The 25,119-nt window shown below is 36.6% G+C and overlaps 1 protein-coding gene across 1 annotated transcript; it reads left to right on the top strand.

Annotated features, from left to right (window-relative positions):
• The first annotated feature begins 197 nt into the window (after positions 1–197).
• Positions 198–21,743, top strand: pdcd5 (programmed cell death 5). Its single transcript, XM_051871454.1, has 6 exons — positions 198–284; positions 837–880; positions 2,476–2,537; positions 20,908–20,999; positions 21,077–21,148; positions 21,258–21,743. Exons 1-6 carry the CDS (start codon positions 219–221, stop codon positions 21,303–21,305), a joined length of 384 nt encoding a protein of 127 aa, XP_051727414.1. The 5' UTR covers positions 198–218; the 3' UTR covers positions 21,306–21,743.
• Positions 21,744–25,119: the final 3,376 nt, after the last annotated feature.

The following is a 25,119-nucleotide window of genomic DNA, read 5'->3' on the forward strand; positions in this document are numbered from 1 at the left end:
CACAGGGTAAAGGAATGATACAATCCGAGCATCATAAGTGCTAACTGCAAAGAAACTCTGCTCGTCTGAATGGATCGGTGAGGTTCGATCGCTCTGGTTGTGATTAATACAACCTGGAACCAACGTAGCTTCATTTGCTGTCTCTCTCCATCCATAAGCATAACACACACGAATCGTGTCATATTTCTCTCTGTAAGCTCGCTGTGTATTATAAATCCATGGCTGATGAAGAATTGGAAGCCATTAGACGGCAACGTGTGGCCGAACTGCAGGCGAAACATGGGGTAAGAGAAACGGAGAAAGAAACGTCCAAAATATCGCTTTTTAATAGCTGTAAATTGAACCGCACATGTAAGGCCCTTGAATATGAGTCAGATCTGTCTACGTCATTAGCATGGATTCATAAATTTCAGAGCTTCATACTGAACATAAGATAAGTTACCAAGAGTTATTTTTATGATTTAAGTAGCCTTTATGTTTGTAGAGTAAAAGGAAGCTAGCTAGCAGTGGCTAAATTACTAGTCATCAAGCGACATCCAGTCTTAAATATTCATCCTAAACAGGCGTTAATTTAGAAATAAAGACGCCAAACTGATATCTCTGCATTAAGGCATACACAGAAAATAATGCCCAGAAGCAACAATAACACCTTTCAAATATCTTCAAAACCTTAAGTTCAATAGTCAGTCCCTAGCATACATGGACGATTAAGTCAAATTCCTTATGGTTTTTTTTTTTTTTTTTTTTCGAAATTCATAGGTTTCATTTAGATTAAAAGTTCTAATTGGAATAAAATGATGAAAAGATATGTGTGAATTTTGCATATCCCCTTTTAGGACCATTCCAATGACCAGCAGGGGCAGCAGGAGGCCAAACAGAGGTACAACAAACAAAAGTTTCTGTGTTGCAAATGAAATTGTATTATAAGTTATTGGTCTGAGGAAAAAAAAAAAGCATTATTCAGGTTTTTTTTTTTTACATTACTGTTACTCAAGGTCAGAAGGTCTCTTAAATCTGTTTATATAGTTACATTTAGAACCTTTTTAATAAAATTAAATTTAACGCTCAGTTTATGGAAGGGATAATCCACGGCTAGTGGTGCATTTTACGATTTTAATGAACGACATGGAGGCTAAGAACTACCTGACGAGAAGCAGAGTGCATTCAAATCGTTTAATGTTGTATATAATTAGCCTATAAAAATTATAATAAATTTGCGTTTAAAAAAACAAGCAAATGTATTTCACAAAATTGGCTGACACAAGAACCGTCCCACTTTACTTAACATACACATAAACTGTGAGAATATCACTAACACTGATGAATATACAGTATAAGGTAAGGTTGCTTTTATTTATTTTTTTTAAGGTTATTTATTTATTAAGGTTATTTTTATTAAATAGCAGTCCCAAACAAGAAGTGTCAACAGATTTCATGCACATCTTCCAAAATAAAAGTCTCGCATCAGAAAATGTTTGTTGTTGTTTCTTTAACCGCACACTCCAACCCTTTCAAAACGGTTTTGAGAATCACTTTTTTTCAGCACTGGTTTAATGCACAGCTAGTCATGGATTATCCCTCTTATACCATGGTCATTTGCCAGCATCGACTACTTAAAGCTGTTATTTTTGTTTGCAGTGCAATATTTTCATCAGTTATGGCTTATTATATATAGCTAGGCATGGGCCGGTATGAGATTTTGACAGCATGATAACCTTAAGCAGTGTTACTCTCTACACTGCACACAACCCAAGGGATTTCTGCACTTTCCATCTTTGATGAGACATAAAATAACAGCTCATACCGCAGGAACGGTATAACGGAACATTTTAGTAGTTTCGAGGCCGTGACATTTTCATACCGCGGTATACCTTGAAACTGGTAACTGGCCCATGCCTAGATATAGCATTCTGCCTGCTTTGAATCAGACAAGTATTGAAAGTATTGCTTAAGATTACATTTCTTTGGATGAATGAATTATAGCATTTATTTGATTTATTGACAGAGAGGTAATAAGCGTCTGTTCAGCGTCTCTTTCTATTAACAACGAAGCTGTGAGTTTAATTATCTGGCGATGTGTACCCCCAGTTGCTGAGAAATATAATGTAGCGATTCAGTAGCGAAGCTGTTTTGCTAATAAAACTCGCGGGGCAGCATTGATAAGTTTCCGTGCTCCTGAATGTCTGGGTGCACAGCGGGATCTCCGATCTCTGCAAGTGACGTATGTGTGTGCACGCTTCAATGAAAACAGCACATTAATATAGAGCAGTGATAAAACTGACTTTGAACTACCGGTGCATTAAACGGTTTTATTGCACACCTTCCAGCCAATCAGAATTGAGTATTCAGAAAGACCATGGTATAATGCCCTGTAAAATGCAGCATTTATTTAACATTTTGTGTGGTTAATTTTGCCTATTTCTTGTCAAGACTGATTATGTTTGAGCAGTTTTATTGTCATTGTGTCTTTCATAGAGAGACTGAGATGAGGAACTCCATATTGGCTCAACTCTTAGATCAGTCTGCCCGTGCCAGATGTAAGTCCATTTAAAAACCTTTGACAAGCTATCACTTGTATTGTCATGTAAGCATGTGTTTGTTCATCTTCGAATATACTTTCTCTGTTCTTAGAAGAAATTTAATTTTCTGCTGTTGTTTCAAACCAAAAAGGCTTTGGTTCATCCTTGGAAAACAAAGATATTTGTAATATTCTTTCATCATTTTTGCCCATCCATTGAATAGGACATAAGAAAATACATAAAGAAAAATATCGATTAAAAAAAGAAAATATCGATACACATGAATACTGTGATATTATGTTTGACGGTACTGTATTGACATTTATTTATTTATTTGTTTACATCCAAGATCTGTGCCAGTGGCTTTGTGTTTGGTTTAAACCTGACCACTAAATGGCAGTGTTATCTCAGAACATAAACTGTGACATGGAGAAGTACAAGGGTGCATCGCAGTAGGGGTTCAATCACTAACTGACCTGCCAGTGGCTGGCAGTCCACCCCGGCAAGTTTCGGCAACCATTGATTTTTGGCAGATTTTGTGTTTTGCGCTTCTTCCTCTCTTGCTTCAACAAATTAAATTCATTTATTGTTGTGCATCTGTTCCCGTGATTCTGTTCTTTTATGTTTTAGAGGATTTTATTTCAATTAAAGCAGTCAAATATTCTCGATCCCAACTGGTGACTTATGGCTGCTTTGGTCCAGCCAGCTGCTGTTAAGCATCCAGTTTGACGCGTCCTCTACCACTCTCATTTTGAGAAGTTCAATTTTTTATTTTATTATTATTGTGAAACTATTCTTATGGATCTATTCTTTTACATGGCCGACCTTTTGGGACGGTTTATCCCAAAAAATGTGGTCAAATGACCGTGATCCCGACTGGTTGGTTACTACCGCTTACACTGGCATCTCAGCTGTACAAGTTTAACGCATTCCTGTTTAACTCTCGCTGTAAGGAAAAACATTGTTTTATTATTATTAATATATCCTTATGAATATATTCCTTTACATCCCTCTACAATGTGAGTAAATCACTCGCATATGTGACTAAATCTTCACTCTGGGTGACTAAATAATGTATATCATTCGCTGTTGGCTAATAAATTCTTAGATTTTACTCGCGTGTTAGAGTCTAAATATAACTGAAGCATAGATATATTTTCACTCGCTGAACACTGACTGAGCGCTTGAGAGTTTTGCTCTCCGTCATGTGATCTGTACTATTTCAGTTCAGCTCGATGGATGCGCAGCGTACCTGTATTTGATGTACCTCAAACTTTAGTGTGAAGGCGTTCCACACCCGTAAGACCTTCGTTCTTTTTCGGAACACAAATTGAGATATTTTTGATGAAATCCGAGAGGTATCTGACTCGTCCATAGACAGCAATTTAACCACCACTTTCAACGTTCAGACATTGTTTAAATAGTTGATGTGTCTGCAGTGGTTCAACCTTAATTTTATGAAGCGATGAGAACATCCATCCATCCATCCGTATATATATTGTTGTGGAAAATATGCAATTGTCCTGTAACAAGTATACCTCTTCTGTTTATAAGATATGAGTTAATTGTTCCTTAAGAAAAACAATACAACTGTTATTTGCAAGAAAACATTTATTGAGATATGTGATTTATAAGATACGTGATTTATAATATGAGTTGTTTTTTTAAGAAAGACAAAACAACTGTTTTTTATAAAAGCATTTATTAAGAATGTTATTTAAGAAAAGAGACAACATTTTATTGTTGTAAAAGCTTTTAAGAATGTTTATAAGGAAAGACACTACAACTGTTATTGTAATTGATTTATTAAGATAATTAGTTTATTAAGAAAGATGCTACAAGTGTTGTTTTAAGCATTTATTAAGAGCATGTTGGTAGAATAGAGAAAAAACATTAGAAAAGAGTATTAGAAAGAGCTTTGCTAAATAAAGTAGAAAAGCAGGTAATTACCTTCAGATGATGTGTTGCAAGACGAGACACAGGAGACCGCAAAGGAGAAGAGTCAGAGAACAAAGGAGGCAAAATGCTTTATATAGAAAAATTAATGATGTGATGTTGGGTCAAAAGAGGCAAAAGTCACACATGATTAAAAATAGCCTTAAATAATGTTTAGTTACAAACGAATAATCATATTATCATTTATAAACATATCCTATATCTGAAGCTAAAGTACTAAATATTGAGAATCCAACAGTGCATGCATATATATATATATATATATATATATATATATATATATATATATATATATATATATATATATATCTAACCCCAAACGATCGTCCACTGATCGGATCCAGCTGATAATCACTTACTTTGATTCTAAATATCTGTCAACTTGACGCTCACATAAACTGATCACATTTTAATGATGCAAAAGTGCGCCGCTCAAGCCGAAGAGGCGAATATGAAGGGCTGAGCGGCAGCGGGCTAGAGTAAAATAACACGCCTACAAGGTGCGTGTAATTTAAATTACTTTATTAAATAAGTCTCAAATGACTGGCACTAACAGTAGCTATTGCTCTTCTGCACTCTTCCTGAAATTCTAACCTTCATTAAAGCACCAGGTGAAGGGTTGCCAGATGTCATAAAAAACCTAAACAAGCCCCTTAATATGTAATATACAAAACTACCAGGGGAAAGAATATAAACAATATAACTAGTAAAGTTAAAAGGAAGGAAATGTAATTTATTATAAATATAACAGTTCAATATAAGATGTTTATGTATTATAAACTGATTGAGGATGAGATTGAAAAATAATAAATTAACAAAACTTTAAATTATAATTAACCTGTGAGTTGTATTTGAAGACCCCCTGTGGTGAAAATCAAGTATTTAATGTTTATATGTCTATGTGGTGATTTTAATATGCATTAAGACAAACCATGTGCAAATTCATAAGTCAACACCATTGCTGAGTATTTTATGTTTAAATCTGCAGGGGAAAAAAGACAACCCCGCGGTGTGAAGTCGCTGGTGTTTGTGACGTCACAAACTACCTTGTAACCAATCACGTCAACGTGCCGGCGGGCTTTAGCATATCATTAACCATGAGTGCTCTGAAGTAGGAGAGTATCGAGAGAAGCCAGGTTATTCCGGTATATTTTCTGTTGATAAGAAAATTGTGTAGATTTAGCAATATAGTGAGGCTATGATGTTATGATGAACTATATGCCTTTCTCCACTGATGTTCTGAGTTGTTAGAAGGCTGATATGATACTTATTGTTAGAAGGCATCTGTCTGACTCTGAGATGAAGAATGGAAACATGGTTTATGTAACATTAGCAACACATTAGTAGCTGTTTGAGAACGTAGTCAAGCAAAAGGCTAATCATATTACAGGGCTCCAGACAAAAAAAAAAAATCATTAAGGAGCCATTGGCTCCTATAGGGGGAAAAACAGGTGCCAGAGAATTTTTTTTTAAGAGCCAAACAAAAATGAACTTAAAATTTTAAATCACTTACTTTTAGTCATCCTGTTGTGTTTTTATATATATATATATATATATATATATATATATATATATATATATATATATATATATATATATATATATATATGTGTGTGTGTGTAAATATATATATGTGTGTAAATATATGTATGTATGTGATTTTTCTGGGAAATGAATGTCACTATTTTCACTTAATACTATTATAGTTTTTGTTAATATTTTTAATCCGTTTAGATTTTTATATTTTCTGCTTTCATTTAAGTTTTAATTTTTGTTTTTAGTTTTATGTTTTGCTGTTTTTAAACATGCCTGTTTAGTTTGTATAGATTTTTATTTTAGTATTAACATTTATTTCAAGCAATAAAAAATGTTTTTAATGGTTTTAGTTAACTATAAATATAGCTGCAAGCAGCGATGACGGGCCCAAGCCCGGTGGCACCGCCACCCCGGTGGCTTCAGGGCAACTGTGCACAGCGGGCATTAGGCGTTTAAAACGGGTAAACATAAAAGGAATGTGTCAGTCATTTCAATACACCACATTTACTGCAGCAGTTGGTGCCCATATGACCACAAACTACAACAACCACATCCATGAGATTGTTTAAATTTAGATTAATTTCATGTCATAGAATATCATAGGTCAGTTTCAAATGAGTACAGAATATCATCCTAATCTTTCATGTCTGTGTTTTTCTCAGACAACCTCTGTAAAAACTCCAGAGCAAATTACATACTGTTATTTGTGCAAATTCAACAGTACTCTGAGAAATGTAATCCAGTCTTAATGCGAATGTCAAGTCAAGTCACCTTTATTTATATAGCGCTTTTTACAATGCAGATTGTGTCAGAGCAGCTTTACAGTGATAACTGGTATATAATTTTGGCTGCACGGCAGCTCTTAAAGAAAATGGTGTCAGTATCCATCTTAAGTAAATTCAGTATTGATTCATTCCGATGTAAGAAACAATAGTTATTAATTTAGTTAATTTATCTATATCAGCACTGGAGTAAACTGATGTCATCATCCAGCTCAGTTCATTTTGCATACAATGGTGTCAATGCAGGCAGATCAAAACACTGTTGAATATCAAATGTCAAGTGTCCCCAACTAAGCAAGCCAAAGGCGACAGCGGCAAGGAACCCAGACTCCAACAGGTGACATCAGGCGGCAAACAGGTGTTAAAATGGAGAAAAAAAACCTTGGGAAAAACCAGGCTTAGTTGGGGGGCCAGTTCATCTCTGGTGAGCAGTGCTTTATGATTCAGGCAGTTATCATATGTCCGATGGGATCGCAACAGTCAAAGTATTTATTCCAGTTCCATCCTTTTGAGGATCGTATTCATTACGGCGGTACAGACGGTTTGTTGAGGAACTGTGCCACTGGCTGTCGTGTCGATGAGTCCTTCACAGTGGATGATCTAGTTGACACTTCAGGAGTGCGTTGTGGTCGTGTCAAGGCGCAGGTCCTCGATCTCACCTGGATACGGCCCGGATCAGGCTGAGTACGGTAAACCTTGGGATAAACAGAGAGACTAATATTAGCGTAGATGCCATTCTTCTAATGTAGCAAGTACATCTGGTGTTATAGGAAGTGTTCCTGGTTCTGGCTGACCTAATTTATGCAGCCTAACAATCCTTTAACGGATTTTAAAATATATAATGAATAATGTGTTATGTGTATGCCAGGTTAAAGAGATGCGTTTTTAGTCTAGATTTAAACTGACAGAGTGTGTCTGCTTCACGAACAATGCTAGGAAGATTGTTCCAGAGTTTAGGTGCCAAATAGGAGAAGGATCTACTGACTGCGGTTGATTTTGATATTCTAGGTATTATCAACTGGCCTAAATTCTGAGATCGCAATTTACATGAAGGACTATAATGCATTAAGAGCTCACTCAGGTACTGGGGAGCTAAACCATTTAGTGCTTTGTAAGTAATTGGCAAGATTTTAAAATCTATACAATGTTTAACAGGAAGCCAATGCAGTGTTGACAGAACTGGGCTAATATGGTCATACTTCATAGTTCTAGTAAGAACTCTAGCTGCATTTTGTACAAGCTGTAGTTTATTTATCAAGCGAGCGGAACAACTACCCAGTAGAGCGTTACAGTAATCTAGCCTTGAGGTCATGAACGCATTAACTAACTGTTCTGCATTTTTCATTGAGAGCATATGTCGTAGTTTAGATATATTTTTAAGATGGAAGAATGCGGTTTTACAGATGCTAGAAACATGGCCTTCAAATGAAAGATTGGTATCAAAGAGCACACCCAGGTTCCTAACTGATGACAAAGACTTAACAGAGCAGCCATCAAGTGTTAGACAGTATTCTAGGTTATTAAGTGAAGTTTTTGGTCCAAAAATTAGAATCTCTGTTTTTTCTGAATTTAGTAGTAGGAAATTACTGGTCATCCAATTTTTTTTTTATATCAGCTATGCATTCCGTTAATTTTGTGAATTGGTAAGTTTTGTCAGGGCGCGAAGAAATATAGAGCTCAGGATCATTAGCGTAACAGTGAAAACTAACGCCATGCTTCCTAATGATATCTCCCAAGGGTAGCATGTACAGAGTGAAAAGCAACGGTCTTGGTACTGAGCCTTGCGGTACTCTATATTGAACTTGTGATCGATATGACATCTCTTCGTTTACTACTACAAACTGATAACGGTCAGATTAGTATGATTTGAACCATGACAATGCAATTCCACTAATGCCAATATAATTTTTGAGTCTGTTTAAAAGAATGTTGTGATCAATAGTGTCAAATGCAGCACTAAGATTCAGTAACACTAATAGAGAGACACAACCACGATCTGATGATAAGAGCAAATCATTAGTAACTCTAATGAGAGCAGTCTCAGTACTATGGTACAGTCTAAATCCTGACTGGAAATCCTCACAGATACCATTTCTTTCTAAAAAAGGAACATAGTTGTGATGATACTGCCTTTTCTAGTATTTTTGACAGAAAAGTGAGATTTGAGATCGGCCTGTAATTGACTAATTCTCTAGGACCAAGTTGTGGTTTTTTAATAAGAGGTTTAATAATAGCCAGCTTAAAAGTTTTTGGTACGTATCCTAGTGATAAAGATTAATTAACGATATTAAGAAGAGGATCTATGACCTTTGGAAGCATCTCTTTCAATAGCTTAGTCGGTATAGGGTCTAACATACATGTTGTTGATTTTGATGATTTAACAAGTTTAGACAATTCTTCCTCTCCTAAAAAAGCAAATGAATTTAATTTTTCCTCAGGGACACTACAATGCACTGTCTGACGCGATACTGTAGTAGATGGTTGCATGGTTATAATTTTCTCTGTAATATTGTCAATCTTGCAAGTAAAGAAGTTCATAAAGTCATTACTGCTGTGCTCTTTGGAAACATCAGAAGTTGAAGCTTTATTTCTTGTTAATTTAGCCACTGTATCAAATAAATACCTAGGGTTGTTTATTTTCTTCTAAAAGATTTGAAAAATAGGCAGATCTAGCAGTTTTTAAGGCCTTTCTGTACTCAATCATTCTCTCTCTCCACGAAATGTGAAAAACTTCTAGTTTTGTTTTCTTCCAGCTGCGCTCCATTTTCCTGGCTGCTCCCTTTAGGGCCCGAGTGTGCTCATTGTACCACGGCGTTGGATTAATTTCCTTAATCTTTTTAAAGCACAAAGGAGCAACTGAGTCTAATGTGCTGGAAAAGACAGGCAATAGTTTCTATTGCAACATTGAGGTCTTCTAAGCTCTCTGGTATGCTAAGGCGATGAAACTGATCAGGAAGATTATTTATAAAGCAATCTTTAGTGGTAGAAGTGATGGCTCTACCATAATTGTGGCAGGGAGGCAGTTTTGCAGCCTTGACTAAATGTAGTATACACAAGACTAGATAATGATCTGAGATGTCGTCACTCTGCTGCAGAATTTCAACGGCATCAGTATCGATTCCATGTGACAATATTAGATCTAAAGTATGATTATGACAATGAGTGGGTCCTGACACGTTGTCTAACTCCAATAGAGTTTAGAATGTCTGTAAATGCCAATCCCAATGCGTCTTTTTCATTATCTACATGGATATTAAAATTTAATAATTAAATTAAAATTAAAACAAGGACTTTATCCGCAGCCAGTACTAACTCCGATAGAAAATCAGCAAATTCTTTGATAAAGTCTGTAGGGTGTCCTGGTGGCCTGTATACAGTAGCCAGCACAAATGTCAACTTACATAACATTACATAAAGTACCATCACTTCGAAGGAATTCTATTTGAAAGACTTTTGAGTAATACTGTAAATATTACTATAAATTACAGCAACACCTCCCCCTTTGCCTTTCTGATGAGGATTGTGTCTATAATCGTAACCTTGAGGGCTAGACTCATTTAAAGTAATGTAATCGTCTGGTTTTAGCCAAGTTTCTTGCAAACACAGCAGATCTAGATTATTGTCTGTGATAATATCATTTACAAGAAGTGCTTTTGAAGAAAGGGATCTAATATTCAACAACCCAAGCTTTATCATTTGTTTATCAGTATTATCTCTATTTTTTATTTGTTGAACATCAATTAAATTTTTACCCTTAAATGGGTTTGGAAGTTTTTTTGATTTTACTAATTCGGGGTACAGACACAGTCTCTATGTGATATCTAGGTGGAAGAGTTTCTATGTGTTGGGAATTATCTGACTTCTGTGACGTGAGACAGCTAGCAGACAGTCGGTTTAGCCAGTCTGTCTGCTTCCTGACCTGGGCCCCGGTTTGTCATGTTTCAGCTCTAAAACTATGTGCCATATTGCTAGAGAGAAGAGCGGCACCATCCCAGGAGGGATGAATACCATCTCTTTTCAACAGGTCAGGTCTGCCCCAAAAACTTTTCCAATTGTCTATGAAACCTATATTATTCTGCGGACACCACTTAGACAGCCAGCCATTGAATGATGATAATCTGCTAACTATCTCATCACTCCGACGAACAGGAAAAGGGCCAGAGCAAATTACTGTTTCTGACATTGTTCACACACCTATTTAATGTTAATTTTAGTGATCTCCGACTGGCGAAGTCGAACATCATTAGTGCCAACATGAATTATAATTTTAGAGTATTTACGATTAGCATTAGCCAGCACTTTTAAATTTGCTTTGATGTCAGGTGCTCTGGCTCCCGGCGAAATGTGACTATGGTGGCTGGTGCTAATGTTTGTGATTAACGCAACGAAAAAGGAAGTTGTTGTAACTCAGGCATACAATGTCCGATCTGCTCCAAACTTCACATGTTTGATAATAGTCTTAGCCTGAAGACATCTACATGGCAATATTCAGTTAAAAGCGACACCTGTTGGCAGCAGGAAGTGTGGCACTTTGAAATGACTTTGTTATAATTCTCCTGTATTTACTCACTTACATGCATGCCGCCCACTGTTCACTGTTTTCCTAAGACCAACAGGTGGCGGTGAGCCCGGGTGCGAGGGCCCTTTCATCGCTGCTTGCAGCTTTAATTTTCTATTTTATTTATTTATGTTGCTGCTTCTGTGTTTATTCATTCTTGTTTTATTTCTGACTATTGCAACAAATTACCTCATAAAAACACAAATACATTGGCAAACATTTTGGTGAGATAATTTTGTTTTAAATTATGCATAAAATCCCCCCCCCCCCCCCCCCCAACTCCTCCCTCAAATTAAAGGGTTAATTCACCAGAAATTAAATTTTCTGTCATTAATTACTCACCCTCATATCGTTCCAAACCCATAAGACCTTTGTTCATCTTTGGAACACAAATTAAGATATTTTTGATGAAATCCAAGGTTTTTTTTTTATCTCCTACAGGGCTCTACGGTAGCATTTTTCTTTAGGAGCACTTGTGCTCCTAATAAAAAAAATTAGGAGCACAATCAGAAATTTAGGAGCATGTTCTGTTCAATAACAGACATTAACTTTCCCATTACATGGCGATATTTGGCCCTTTAAATTAATTTCCATTTGTACCATTATAAGAGCAATTTTTCTAATCTTATTAAATGTATGCATCATATTTAATTTCTTAAATTAAAATAGAAAATTAGTTTTTAATTGTTAAACAAATTCAATTACAACAAATAAGACTCAATCAGACTGTTACCAATCAAAATAAATCATCAAAAAAATCCATCTTTGCACTGCAGAAGTGGCTCAGAAGCTCCATCTGAAGTGGTATTATTTAGACATTTACATAGACTGCTTAGTGCTCATTGGTAAATAATGTTGTACGAATGTTTTTAAATATAATTTTTTGAAATATGTAAAAAAATAAATAAATAAATAAAATAAAATAAAAATCTTTAAAAGTTTAATATTTTAAGTAAAAACAGTCTATGTAAAGTGTAAATATGAAAATAAAGCAGCCAGTAGGTGGCGGTAAATCTTGATGTGCGAGTCATATCATTCAGTCGTTCAAAACGCAGATTCATTCAGGAATCGCCGTTGCTTGGAGATGCGCAACAGCTCTGGTGTGGCTTTGTTGCAAACTATTTTCACAAAATAGGGTAACACTTTATTTTACAGTGTTGTAGTTACACGTTACTACATGCACTTACTATAGTAATAACAGTAAATTATGCATAATTACAAGTAACTAACCCTAAACCAAACCCTAACTGTAAGTACATGTAGTTAATTAATAGTACTCAGTACTTATTTGAGTAATTACAATGTAACTACGGCACTGTAAAATAAAATGTAACCCAAAATGGAGCAAAAACAGACAGTATTATGGCTAAAATTGTCACTTAATATCAGCTTGTTTATTTGACTTCAATCAGATCAGTAAGTATCACATTTGCAATCATGCCAATACTTGGAGAAACAGGAGTATACTCGTGTGATAGTACTTAACTTACACATATTAGGCTTGCTGTGATAGACGGTATTACCAGTGTTCAGCCGCAACACCGATTACATCACTTACCCACTGTGACCGCGGCACCAGCCCCAACGTCGTTTCGATTTTTTTATAGTAATAATAATAATTTAGTTTAGTTAGAAAATAGACACTACAGTTAAAAACTGAACGCGTCTGCTCAATTCAGTGAGCCGAACGAGAGTCGCAGCACAGATCAGCTCAGGAGTCAGATTTGACTTCACTTCGCCTATTTCGCCTCATTTTTCGGAATGACAAGATGAGGGATGAAGATTTGGTTGAAAAGCGAAATGTAAAAGCGCATATTTAAGCGAGTTTGTTATTGTACTGTTTTGTTGTTGTGTTTTTCATTAAGAATAATAATGAACCCACCCACCATTCAAGCAATTACCGCCTCCAAATTGCTTCTACTTCAGAAGTGAAAGTAATATGAGCACGGGCATTTATAACGGTGCATGTGTTTTTTTTTTTTAATAAATTGAGGCATTTTTGCCCCAAGCCCCCGTTAATTTCCGACCTTGATTATGATAACCAGTCACCTTTATTTATATAGCGCTTTTTACAATGCAGATTGTCAAAGCAGCTTTACAGTGATAACTGGTATATAATTTTGGCTGCACAGCAGCTCTTAAAGAAAATGGTGTCAGTGCAGGCAGATGCAAAACACTGTTGAATATCAAATGTCAAATGTCCCCAACTAAGCAAGCCAAAGGCGACAGCGGCAAGGAACCCAAACTCCAACAGGTGACATCAGGTGGCAAACAGGTGGCAAATAGGTGTTAAAATGGAGAAAAATACCTTGGGAAAAACCAGGCTTAGTCGGGGGGCCAGTTCTCCTCTGGCAAACAGTGCTTTGTTACGATTCAGGTAGCTATCATAAGCCCGATAGGATCGCAACATTCAAAGTATTTATTCCAGTTCAATCCAGTTGAGGATCGTATTCATCACGCCGGTATGGACAGTTTGTTGAGGAACTGTGCCACTGGCTGTCGTGTCGATGAGGCCTTTACAATGGATGATCTAGTTGACTCAATCTCTGCTGACACTTCAGGGGTGCGTTGTGGTCGTGTCAAGGCGTAGGTCCTCAATCTCACCTGGATACGGCCCGGATCCGGTTGACTACGGTAAACCTCGGGATAAACAGAAAGACTAATATTAGCGTAGATGCTATTCTTCTTCTGATGTAATGAGTACATCTAGTACATAGGAAGTGTTCCCAGTTCCGGCTGACCTAATTTATGCAGCCTAATAATCCTTTAACGGATTTGAAAAAATAAATTGATAATGTGTTATGTGTATGCCAGGTTAAAGAGATGCGTTTTTAGTCTAGATTTAAACAGAGTGTGTCTGCTTCCCGAACAATGCTAGGAAGATTGTTCCAGAGTTTAGGTGCCAAATAGAAGGATCTACCGCCTGCAGTTGATTTTGATATTCTAGGTATTATCAGCTGGCCTGAATTCTGAGATCGCAATAGACGTGAAGGACTATAATGCATTAAGAGCTCACTCAGGTACTGGGGAGCTAAACCATTTAGTGCTTTGTAAATAATTAGCAAGATTTTAAAATCTATACGATGTTTAACAGGAAGCCAATGCAGTGTTGACAGAACTGGGCTAATATGGTCATACTTCCTAGTTCTAGTAAGAACTCTAGCTCTAGCATTTTGTACGAGCTGTAGTTTGTTTAACAGGTGAGCGGAACAACCACCAAGTAGAGTGTTACAGTAATCTAGCCTTGAGGTCATGAACGGTCATGAACATATGCTCTCAATGACAAAAGCAGAACAGTTAGTTCATGCGTATGAACTAACTGTTCTGCTTTTGTCATTGAGAGCATATGTCATAGTTTAGATATATTTTTAAGATGGAAGAATGCGGTTTTACAGATGCTAGAAACATGGCCTTCAAATGAAAGATTGGTATCAAAGAGCACACCCAGGTTCCTAACTGACGATGAAGACTTAACAGAGCAGCCATCAAGTGTTAGACAGTATTCTAGGTTATTACGTGAAGAAGTTTTTGGTCCAAAAATTAGAATCTCTCTCTTTTTTCTGAATTTAGTAGTAGGAAATTACTGGTCATCCAATTTTTTATATCAGCTATGCATTCTGTTAATTTTGTGAATTGGTAAGTTTCGTCAGGGCGCGAAGAAATATAGAGCTGAGTATCATCAGCGTAACAGTGAAAACTAACGCCATGCTTCCTAATGATATCTCCCAAGGGTAGCATGTACAGAGTGAACAGCAACGGTCCTAGTACTGAGCCTTGCGGTACTCCATATTGAACTTGTGATCGATATGACATCTCTTCGTTTACTACTACAAACTGATAACGGTCAGATAAGTATGATTTGAACCATGAACCATTTGAGCAATTCCACTAATGCCAACATAATTTTCGAGTCTATTTAAAAGAATATTGTGATCAATAGTGTCAAATGCCGCACTAAGATCCAGTAACACTAATAGTCAAGTCAAGTCACCTTTATTTATATAGCGCTTTTTACAATGTAGAGAGATACAACCACGATCTGATCATAAGAGCAAATCATTAGTAACTCTAATGAGAGCAGTCTCAGTACTATGGTACAGTCTAAATCCTGACTGGAAATCCTCACAGATACTATTTCTTTCTAAAAAGGAACATAGTTGTGATGATACTGCCTTTTCTAGTATTTTTGACAGAAAAGTGAGATTTGAGATCGGCCTGTAATTGACTAATTCTCTAGGATCAAGTTGTGTTTTTTTAATAAGAGGTTTAATAATAGCCGGCTTAAAAGTTTTCGGTACGTATCCTAGTGATAAAGATGAATTAACGATATTAAGAAGAGGATCTATGACCTCTGGAAGCATCTCTTTCAATAGCTTAGTCAGTATAGGGTCTAACATACATGTTTTTGATTTTGATGATTTAACAAATTTAGACAATTCTTCCTCTCCTATAGCAGTAAATGAATTGAATTTTTCCTCATGGACACTACAATGCACTGTCTGACGCGATACTGTAGTAGGCGGTTGCATGGTTATAATTTTCTCTCTAATATTGTCAATCTTGCAAGTAAAGAAGTTCATAAAATACTGTAAATATTACTATAAATTACAGCAACACCTCCCCCTTTGCCTTTCTGACGAGGATTGTGTCGATAATGGTAACCTTGAGGGCTAGACTCATTTAAAGTAATGTAATCGTCCGGTTTTAGCCAGGTTTCTGTCAAACACAGCAAATCTAGATTATTGTCTGTGATAATATCATTTACAATAAGTGCTTTTGAAGAAAGGGATCTAATATTTAACAACCCAAGCTTTATCATTTGTTTATCAGTATTATCTATGTTTTATTTGTTGAACATCAATTAAATTTTTACCATTAAATGGGTTTGGAAGTTTTTAGTTTTTACTAATTCGGGGTACAGACACAGTCTCTATGTGATAATATCTAGGTGTAAGAGTTTCTATGTATAATCCAAATGTAGTAATTACAATTAATTTGGCTGCAAAGAAACAGCAGCATGAGACGCATTGGTAAGTGCGCATGACTGCATCACACTGGTTGCACTTTGTAAACAATCTTTGAAGTGTAGTCCGTTATGCAATTGATCTGCTCTGCTGACATCTTTGAATTAAGGCATGAAAAGCAGCCGATTGCAGTACGAAACATAACTGTTGTTCAGTGTAGATGCATTTTGGGAGTTGTACTTTTTATTCCAATTGTAGATCTATTCACGAGAATCGATCGAGTTAGCTCGCACCAGTGCACCTAAGTATTTTCTCACAGTCGCACGCAGTTATTTTCAGGAGCAAATGCGAGTGAAATGGGCGCACTGTAGTGCCCTATAGAGCCCTATAGAAAGCAACGAAATTACCATCATTCAAGGTCCAGAAAAGTAGTAAAGACATCATTAAAATAGTCTACATGACTACAGTGGTTCAACCTTAATGTTAGAGAGAGACACACACAGACACACACACGCACACACAGAGGAAGAACAGTTGGAGCCTGACCAGTTAGTTGAGTCAGATGATTCAATAATATTTTAAACAATAAGAATGAAATATATACTGTAACAGAAATTAGTCTCTGATCATCTCTAAATATATACATTAAAATATAATACTAACTAAAGCCTTTTATAACTAAAAAACAGTGTACTTGTCTTTTCAACCCTGTTTAAAAATAGATATTTGCTACCCTCTAGTGCTTATTCTATATATGACATTTGAATATTATTTTAACCAAAGAGCAGTTATGTGCCTAATTTAAACTTACACATACTTCTTGTAATTAAAAAATGATTTAAAATGTGCAAAAATTTTAAATTTTTAAAATAATTTAAAAAATTTATAATATTTGTATTATATACTGAAATAAAGGGTGTATATTTATCAGGTACTAGCTTCTGACCGGCCCTGATGGCCGCGGATTCCGATGTGTGTGCAAAGTTTCAAGAGTTTTCAAGCATGTTAAGGGCCCCAAAAGTGCCCGAATAGTCGGGGGGAAAAAAATAAATAAATATAGCTGCAAGCAGCGATGGCGGGCCCAAGCCCGGTGGCACCGCCAACCCGGTGGCTTCAAGGCAACTGTGCATGGCAGGCAATAGGCATTTAAAACGGTTAAACATAAAAGGACTATTTCAAATCCATTTGAATACACCACATTTACTGCAGCAGTTGTTGCTCATATGATCTCTCTCACACACACACACACACACACACACACACAGCGAGAGAGAGAGACTGATGGGGGAGGGGGGTAGGACAGAGAGAGAGAGAGAGAGAGAGTAAAAAATCCACATTCAAACCAAAATATCTGACTTCCTGTTGATCAGAGCTAATGACTGTAAATTAGAAAGTTGTCCGGCTTAATGAGATCAATATGATTACCAAGTTTGGTGTCTGTAGGTTAAATAAAACCCCCCACTTTTGTCAAAAGGTGGCGCTGTAGAGGCCCTGCTCCCTGCCCATTTCTAAGGCTTTGCCCATGTCTACTGGATGACAATATTGATGTGTGTCAAGTTTCATGCAATTTGAAGCATGTTAAGAGCCTCAAAAATAACCAAGAATCTTATTAAAGTTTGACGTGTTACCATGGCAACATTATTTAAGATATCACAAATACATTCACAGGTCTACATCTGCCATGTTTTGACATTATTCTGATGAAGTTTGAAGCATATCGGGAAAAAATAAGAGGGTGATCTCAAAGCATTTTGAAAGTGACACACTTCCTGCTGCCAGTTGGGGGCGCTATAACTTTGATTCACAATAGTCACATCCATGTGATCGGGCTCCTACAACCAACACACTGCTGAAGTTTCATAAAAATCAATCAATGTATGCAGATGCTATAACACACTTCCTAGTTCCCTTTTCTCACCATAAATTCGTTGCCTCACCACGGCCAAATCGTTCGAGATATCAAAAATCCGCTGGCAATTTTACAATTTTAGTTTTGACTTCATGCTGAGCGTGTTTGGTGGTGATCGGATTAATCGCCTAGGAGGAGTATATCAAATTCCAGAGCATGCATTTTTCAAACAACCCATAATAGCCAACTTCCTGTTAAGCCGGCGTATAACTTAGAGCACGAAAGTTGTTAGGCCCGATGAGGTCTATATGTGTACCGAGTTTCATACTTATATGTGCAAGCGTGTTTGATATATGGACCAAGTTTTCGGACCCCGTTCAAGGGGGCGCTGTCGAGCCCCCCTGCCATGCCCGGGTACCAGCTTATGCCCGGCCCTGATGGCCGTGGATTCTGACCTGTGTGCAAATTTTCAAGAGTTTTTGAGCACGTTAAGGGCCCCAAAAACTTAAAAATAATAATAATTAAAGCTGCAAGCAGCAACGAAAGGGCCCTCGCACCCGGGCTCACCGCCACCTGTTGGCCTTAGGAAAACAGTGAACAGTGGGCGACATGCATGTAAGTGAGTAAATACAGGAGAATTATGGCAAAGGCATTTCAAAGTTTCACACTTCCTGCTGCCAAAAGGTGGCACTTTGACCGTTACTGAATATTGCCATGTAGATGACTTCAGGCCAGGACTATTATCAAACATGTGAAGTTTGGAGCAGATCGGACTTTGCATGCCTGAGTTACAGCAACTTCCTGTTTCGTGGCGTTAATCACATACATTAGCACTTAGCTAAGTGTTGCATGACTTAACATGTTTCTAGCATGTTTGGTACTTCATGGCATATTGAAATGTGTTTCTGGTAGTGAATAACAGTGTAAAGCATGCCATTTTCTGTTGCCAGCAGGTGGCGCTCTGACTAACTGAATATTGGCATATAGATGTCTTTAGGCCAGGACTCTTATCACACATGTGAAGTTTGGGGCAGATCGGACATTGTATGCCTGAGTTACAACAGCTTTCTCTTTCATGACGAAACATCAGACTTTGTCAGTCCGCCACGGACACGCCCTTTAGTGAAAACTCTAGATCTTTGCAATTTAACATCGCTAAGGCCTTAAGATTAGACTGACCATATATGATGTGGTTCTGGTTAAATCTGTACGAGGAGTTAATCACAGTGTAAAACGTCATTTCCTGTTGCCCGCAGGTGGCCCTATGACCGTAACTGAATATTGCCAATGTAGATGTCTTCAGGCCAGGACTCTTATCAAACATGTGAAGTTTGGGGCAGATTCGACTTTGTATACCCGAGTTATATGAACTTGCGAAACATCGAAATTTGTCGGGCCGCCACGGACACGCCCTTCAGTGAAAACTCTAGATCTTCGCAATTTAACGTCGTGAAGGCCTTTAGATTAGACTGACTGACGAATGTGATGTTGATCTGATTAAAGCTCTGGGAGGAGTTTGTTAAAATACAACATCTGGAAATGTCAAAAAGTACACAAATTTTGCAGACAAAATTCAAAATATCTGACTTCCTGTTGGTTTTCAGACTTAGCCCAATCCCTACAAAAAAGCCTCCTGGTGCAATTACATGTGTCTACTGAATTTCATACCTGTACGTGAAACGTGGTGCAAGGGGCACTTCGTTGAAATTTTGTAGATGGCGCTATCAAACCATTTTGCCACGCCTAATACTGAGACCCATAACAGACCTAAATTTTCACCACTTCTGATGCGTGTGCAAAGTTTCATGAGTTTTCGAGCATGTTTAGGCCCTCAAAAATGCGATTCATTTGGGCTTTGGCCCTAATAATCCTAAAGAAAACAATAGGGCCTTCGTCTTCGGCTTGGGCCCTAATAATAATAAGAATAATCATAAAGAAAATAGGGCCTTCGTCTTCGGCTTGGGCCCTAATAATCCTAAAGAAAACAATAGGGCAATAATCAAATGTAAAGAGAATGGAATTCGGTGTTCACGCACCTCACGTGCTGTCTGCGCAGCACTGTGTGTGCGCGCACACAAAACGGCGCACAAGTTCCAGTCTTCTTGCACTTGATGTTTAAACTGACAGGACTTAACACATGCAGATGATAAACTGTCACTCTATGATGATTAAATCTTTGGAATTAATCTGTGAATTCCAAACCAGGGAGCAGCTGGCACATATGGATCACGGATCATCTATGATCCCTATACTACATCGTACATCCTGCGATGTGGCTATCGCGGATGCGCACATCGTGATATTGATGCTAAAATGATATATCGTGCAGCCCTAATATGTCTGCACACCTAAAGAATCCTGCAAGCGCTTTACTATTATCCCTTTACTTAGACTGCACAAAATAGTGATTAGTGATATCCTGTCATAATCCCTGTATCATAATGTGTATCGCATCGCCAGATTTTTGGCTATAAACCGCCCTACCATCAGCCCTACACACTTCATATGATGAACATATAGTTGGGTTTAGAACATTTAGTTGGGTTTAGTTAGCTTTTATTCACACATTTTTCAGCTTCCATTTACTATTTTTGATGTGCTTTATGCATGTGCATTGATTTGCGTTCCAAAGATGAACAAATGTCTTATGGGTTTGGAAAAACATGGGGGTGAGTAAATATTAGAACTTTAATTTTTTTTATGTGAATTTATATTTATGATGTTCCTGCTGCTTTTTCTTTAGTGAGTAATTTGGCTCTTGTAAAGCCAGATAAAGCGAAAGCTGTGGAAAATTACCTGATTCAGATGGCTCGCTTTGGACAACTTGGAGGAAAAGTAAGATGGTAGATGAAGCATCATTAATAATGTGTTTTAGAATGTACATTTTATAGCATCAAGTGTTGTATGTTTAGATTACAGAGGCTGGATTAATTGAGATCCTGGAGAAAGTCAGTCAACAAACAGAGAAGAAAACAACTGTAAAGGTAATTACTTTGATATCATTAAAAATCTGTTCTTGAGATTGTAAAAATTAAAGCATCATAAATCTACGAGAAAACATAAGTTCAGTGAATGTCTCTGTTCTGTTCCCAGTTTAACCGACGTCGGGTAATGGACTCCGATGAAGAGGATGATGACTAATATGCAGGTGTCATAAATCAGCTGGGCTTTCTGTAGTCACGGTACTTTTGGTACTCTGGTCTGACTGCTGACTGGGGCATGACTATGACTGATAGATCAATTGTCCTGCCCAATACACAATCACGGGCAAAGAACTTTGATCTGTGGTGATACAGGAACTCTTCATCTAAATACTGTTTCTGTTACCGTTTTTTTCTTAGTCTTTAGTTTCTCTTTAGTCTCTTAGATTCTCTTAATTTTTCTTTGCCTCAAAATAACACAATGCAGCAATGCTGCTACATTTTTAGAATTTTTTTTTTTTTTTTTTTTTGAGAATACAGTGGACATTTCTGATCTGTTGTTGCAAAATTGGAACTGGCCTCATATCTTTGATTTTGTGGACTTTTTTGAGGATACATATATGTGCAACTGTTTACATAATAAAAGCCTTAAACAAAATTTTGATAAATTCTTATTACATCAGTTGCATTGCTTGTCTCACAAGGCCCAATGAAGCTTCACACGATAAAAGGTATTTCTTTAATGTTAATCGTATTTTTTGTTTTAACAGACCATGATTGTGCTGAGCATCTCTACATTTTGTAGATCACCTGGTTTCATCATTAAAATAGTCCATGTGACTGCAGTGGTTCAATCTTCATTTTATGAAGTGATGAGAATACTTTTTGTGCACAAAAACAAAACAAAAATTACTTTATTCATCAATATCCTCTCTCCTGTGTCATTCTCTTAGGCTGTTTACGTTCAGCGCTTCCAGTTTCTATGTCAGAATGCTGGCTCAGTATTGGCCGACGCTGATGTAGGACCTTTCTTTAGTTCTCCTCGTCGTAGCTGACTGTTATTGCTATGATCATAAAATGTGTTCCCACACAAACTCGAGCAGTTGATGTCATATTGGAGACAATCTGCAGATCAGGGCTGTGTTTCTCAAAAGCATTATGAGCTAAGTTAATTGTAGAGACCATTGTTTCCAGTGGTTTTACAATCTACTTACAGTTGTGGTCAGAATTATTGGCACCTTTGGTAAATATGATCAAAGATGACTGTAAAAATAAATCTGCATTGTTTATCTTTTTGCTCTTTAATTCATAAAATTAGCAAAAATCTAACCTTTCATTGAAGGAAAAGAATGGAAAGTGGGGGGAAAATCACATTATGAAATAAATGTTTTTCTCCAAAACACGTTGGCCACAATTATTGGCACCCCTTGAATTTTTTTATGAGTAAAATATCTCTTAAGTATATTCCCATTCATATTTACATTTTTTTTTAGCACACCAGGGTGATCATGAACATGAAATTGTCCAGCCATGACTTCCTGTTCCACAGGAGTAAAAACATGAGGAAACACAAATGCCAAATTCCCTTAATCATTCATCACAATGAGTAAAACCAAAGAATATGTTCTGATGTGCAGCAAAAGATTGTTGAGCTTCACAAAATAGAAAGTGGCTGTAAGAAAATAGCTAAAGCATTGAAAATCCCCATTTCCACTATCAGGGCAATAATTAAGAAGTTCCAGTCAACTAAAGATGTTACAAATCTGCCTGGAAGAGGATGTGTGTCTAAATCGTCCTAATGCACGGTGAGGAGGAAAGTTTGAGTGGCCAAAGACTCTCCAAGGATCACAGTTGGAGAATTGCAGAGATTAGTTGAGTCTTGAGTCTCAGAAAGCCTAAAAAAAAAAAAATGATCAAACAGCACCTACATTCCCACAAGTTGTTTGGGAGGGTTTCAAGAAAAATCCACTGCTCTCATCCAGAAACAATCTCCACCATATTCAGTTGTTAGACAAGACTGGAACTGTGATTTTTTTTTTCTTTTTTTTTTTTCTTTTTTTTCTTCCCACTTTCAATTCTTTTCGTTCATTGAAAGGTTAGATTTTTGCTAATTTTATGAATTAAAGATCAAAAGGATAAACAATGCAGATTTATTTTTACAGTCATCTTTGATCATATTTATCAAGGGTGCCAATAATTCTGACCACAACTGTAGGTTTATGATGCTTTTGAGAAATGCAGCCCTGATGGTGTGAGGCCGGTCTTTCAAAGTGATTTGAACAATCTCGAATATAGCCGAGGTAGCTCGCATGGTATTAAATCATAAGCAAACAAATAAACTATTTGAATAATCTCATTGCAGACTTGGTTTTTAAATTGACTGAACAAATGCTGAACTGGGTTCAGTGGACACAACTTTTGCTATAAATAATCCTGAGTTTGATTAGGTCAAGACTGTGTGCATGAAAGCATCATTTACAATGAAGAATCAGTTGAACTTGTTACAGAGAGATGACTGACAGCCCAAACAGCCAATCAAATTGCTGTGCTGAAAAGCCTTGCTATCCGTCATTTTGTCCATCAATCGTTATAACTTGCTACAAAGTTGGACTCATGAAAACCTATGGCACATATAATTGGGATACCAGGTATCGAGAGTGGCTAGTTAATGGAGTTTAAGTTCCTGAAATCGGCCAATAATTTCAAAGATGCAAACGCTGGATCAAACTTGTCGTTCTTGTATAACGTTGACTATTGTTCATTTTACATTTCTGTGATTCTATGATGTTTTCTCCGTTAATTTTAAACACTGTATGAATAAAGCGTGTGTTTTGAGCAGTTTTTATTAACTAAATTCATTTTAGACAATTCCATAGAATTTTATGTCAGTAAGCTTATGAAGTCAGAAAATATGAGAAGGATGTTTGCTTTATGTCTTCCGTACATTTACATTGGAGTAAATCTTTGTCTGCAGTTATAGTAAACATCTGTATATTAAATGCAAATAGGCTTTAGTGATAGGTTGATCATGAATGATTCATGAATCATTTTTTTAACATTTAATTTTAACATTAACATTAGTTTTTTAACAAATCTTTTATATAACTGGAATAATGAGTTGTCTCAGAGAGCGATTTGTTCATTTTGTGTTGGCTGTGCATGTGCATTTGCAAAACATCTTTTCATTTTAAATTAGTTAGCCTCTTCTGGAGCTGTTTCTTTCTCATGTGACAGCTGCATTGGGACTCTGTACAGAAAACAAATTATTAGTTCACCTCTAGTCTCTTCTCTAGTCCTAGTCTCTTTCAATTATTTGTCATGTGATGTGACAGCTTTCTGTATTGGATAATGAAATTGGCTCATAATTTCCAAATGTTTTTACAAACAATCAGGTAGTTAGGTCCTTACTCTTACAGTTAGTACACAATGTGTTTCTGTTCTCATTTTACCTTTTTATTTCTTGCAATTTAAATTAGTTAATTTCTGTTCCTCATGATTCTTTTCCATAACATTGAATCTGGCTTTAAACTTTTATCCGTATGATGGTAAAATCGTGGCTTTTATTTTTTCTTCTCTTCAGAAAATATATTATACAAAAGAACAGGATATTTTTTTAGCTTTATTTAACAGCATATAGCTTTAAACAAACAAACAAAAAACAGGAAAAAAAAAAGAAAAAAAACATTCACGGGATAAATGAACGAAAGCAACTCGGGAGGTGAACTAATCATTTCTGCTTAATGTACAGGCTCGCCCTGCGTCCCACTGTGCATACTAAGTGCGTCCGGAAAGTATTCACAGTGCTTCACTTTTTCCACATTTTATGTTATGTTACAGCCATACTCCAAAATGGATTAAATTCATTATTTTCCTCAAAATTCTACAAACAATACTCCATAATGACAACGTGAAAGAAGTTTGTTTGAAATCTTTGTAAATTTATTAAAAATAAAAAAAAATCACATGTACATATGTATTCACAGCCTTTGCTCAATACTTTGTTGAGCCTCAAGTCTTTTTGCGTATGCTGATAC

This window comes from Ctenopharyngodon idella, chromosome 18 (genome assembly GCF_019924925.1).
Source record: "Ctenopharyngodon idella isolate HZGC_01 chromosome 18, HZGC01, whole genome shotgun sequence".
NCBI classification, from domain to species: Eukaryota; Metazoa; Chordata; class Actinopteri; order Cypriniformes; family Xenocyprididae; genus Ctenopharyngodon; species Ctenopharyngodon idella.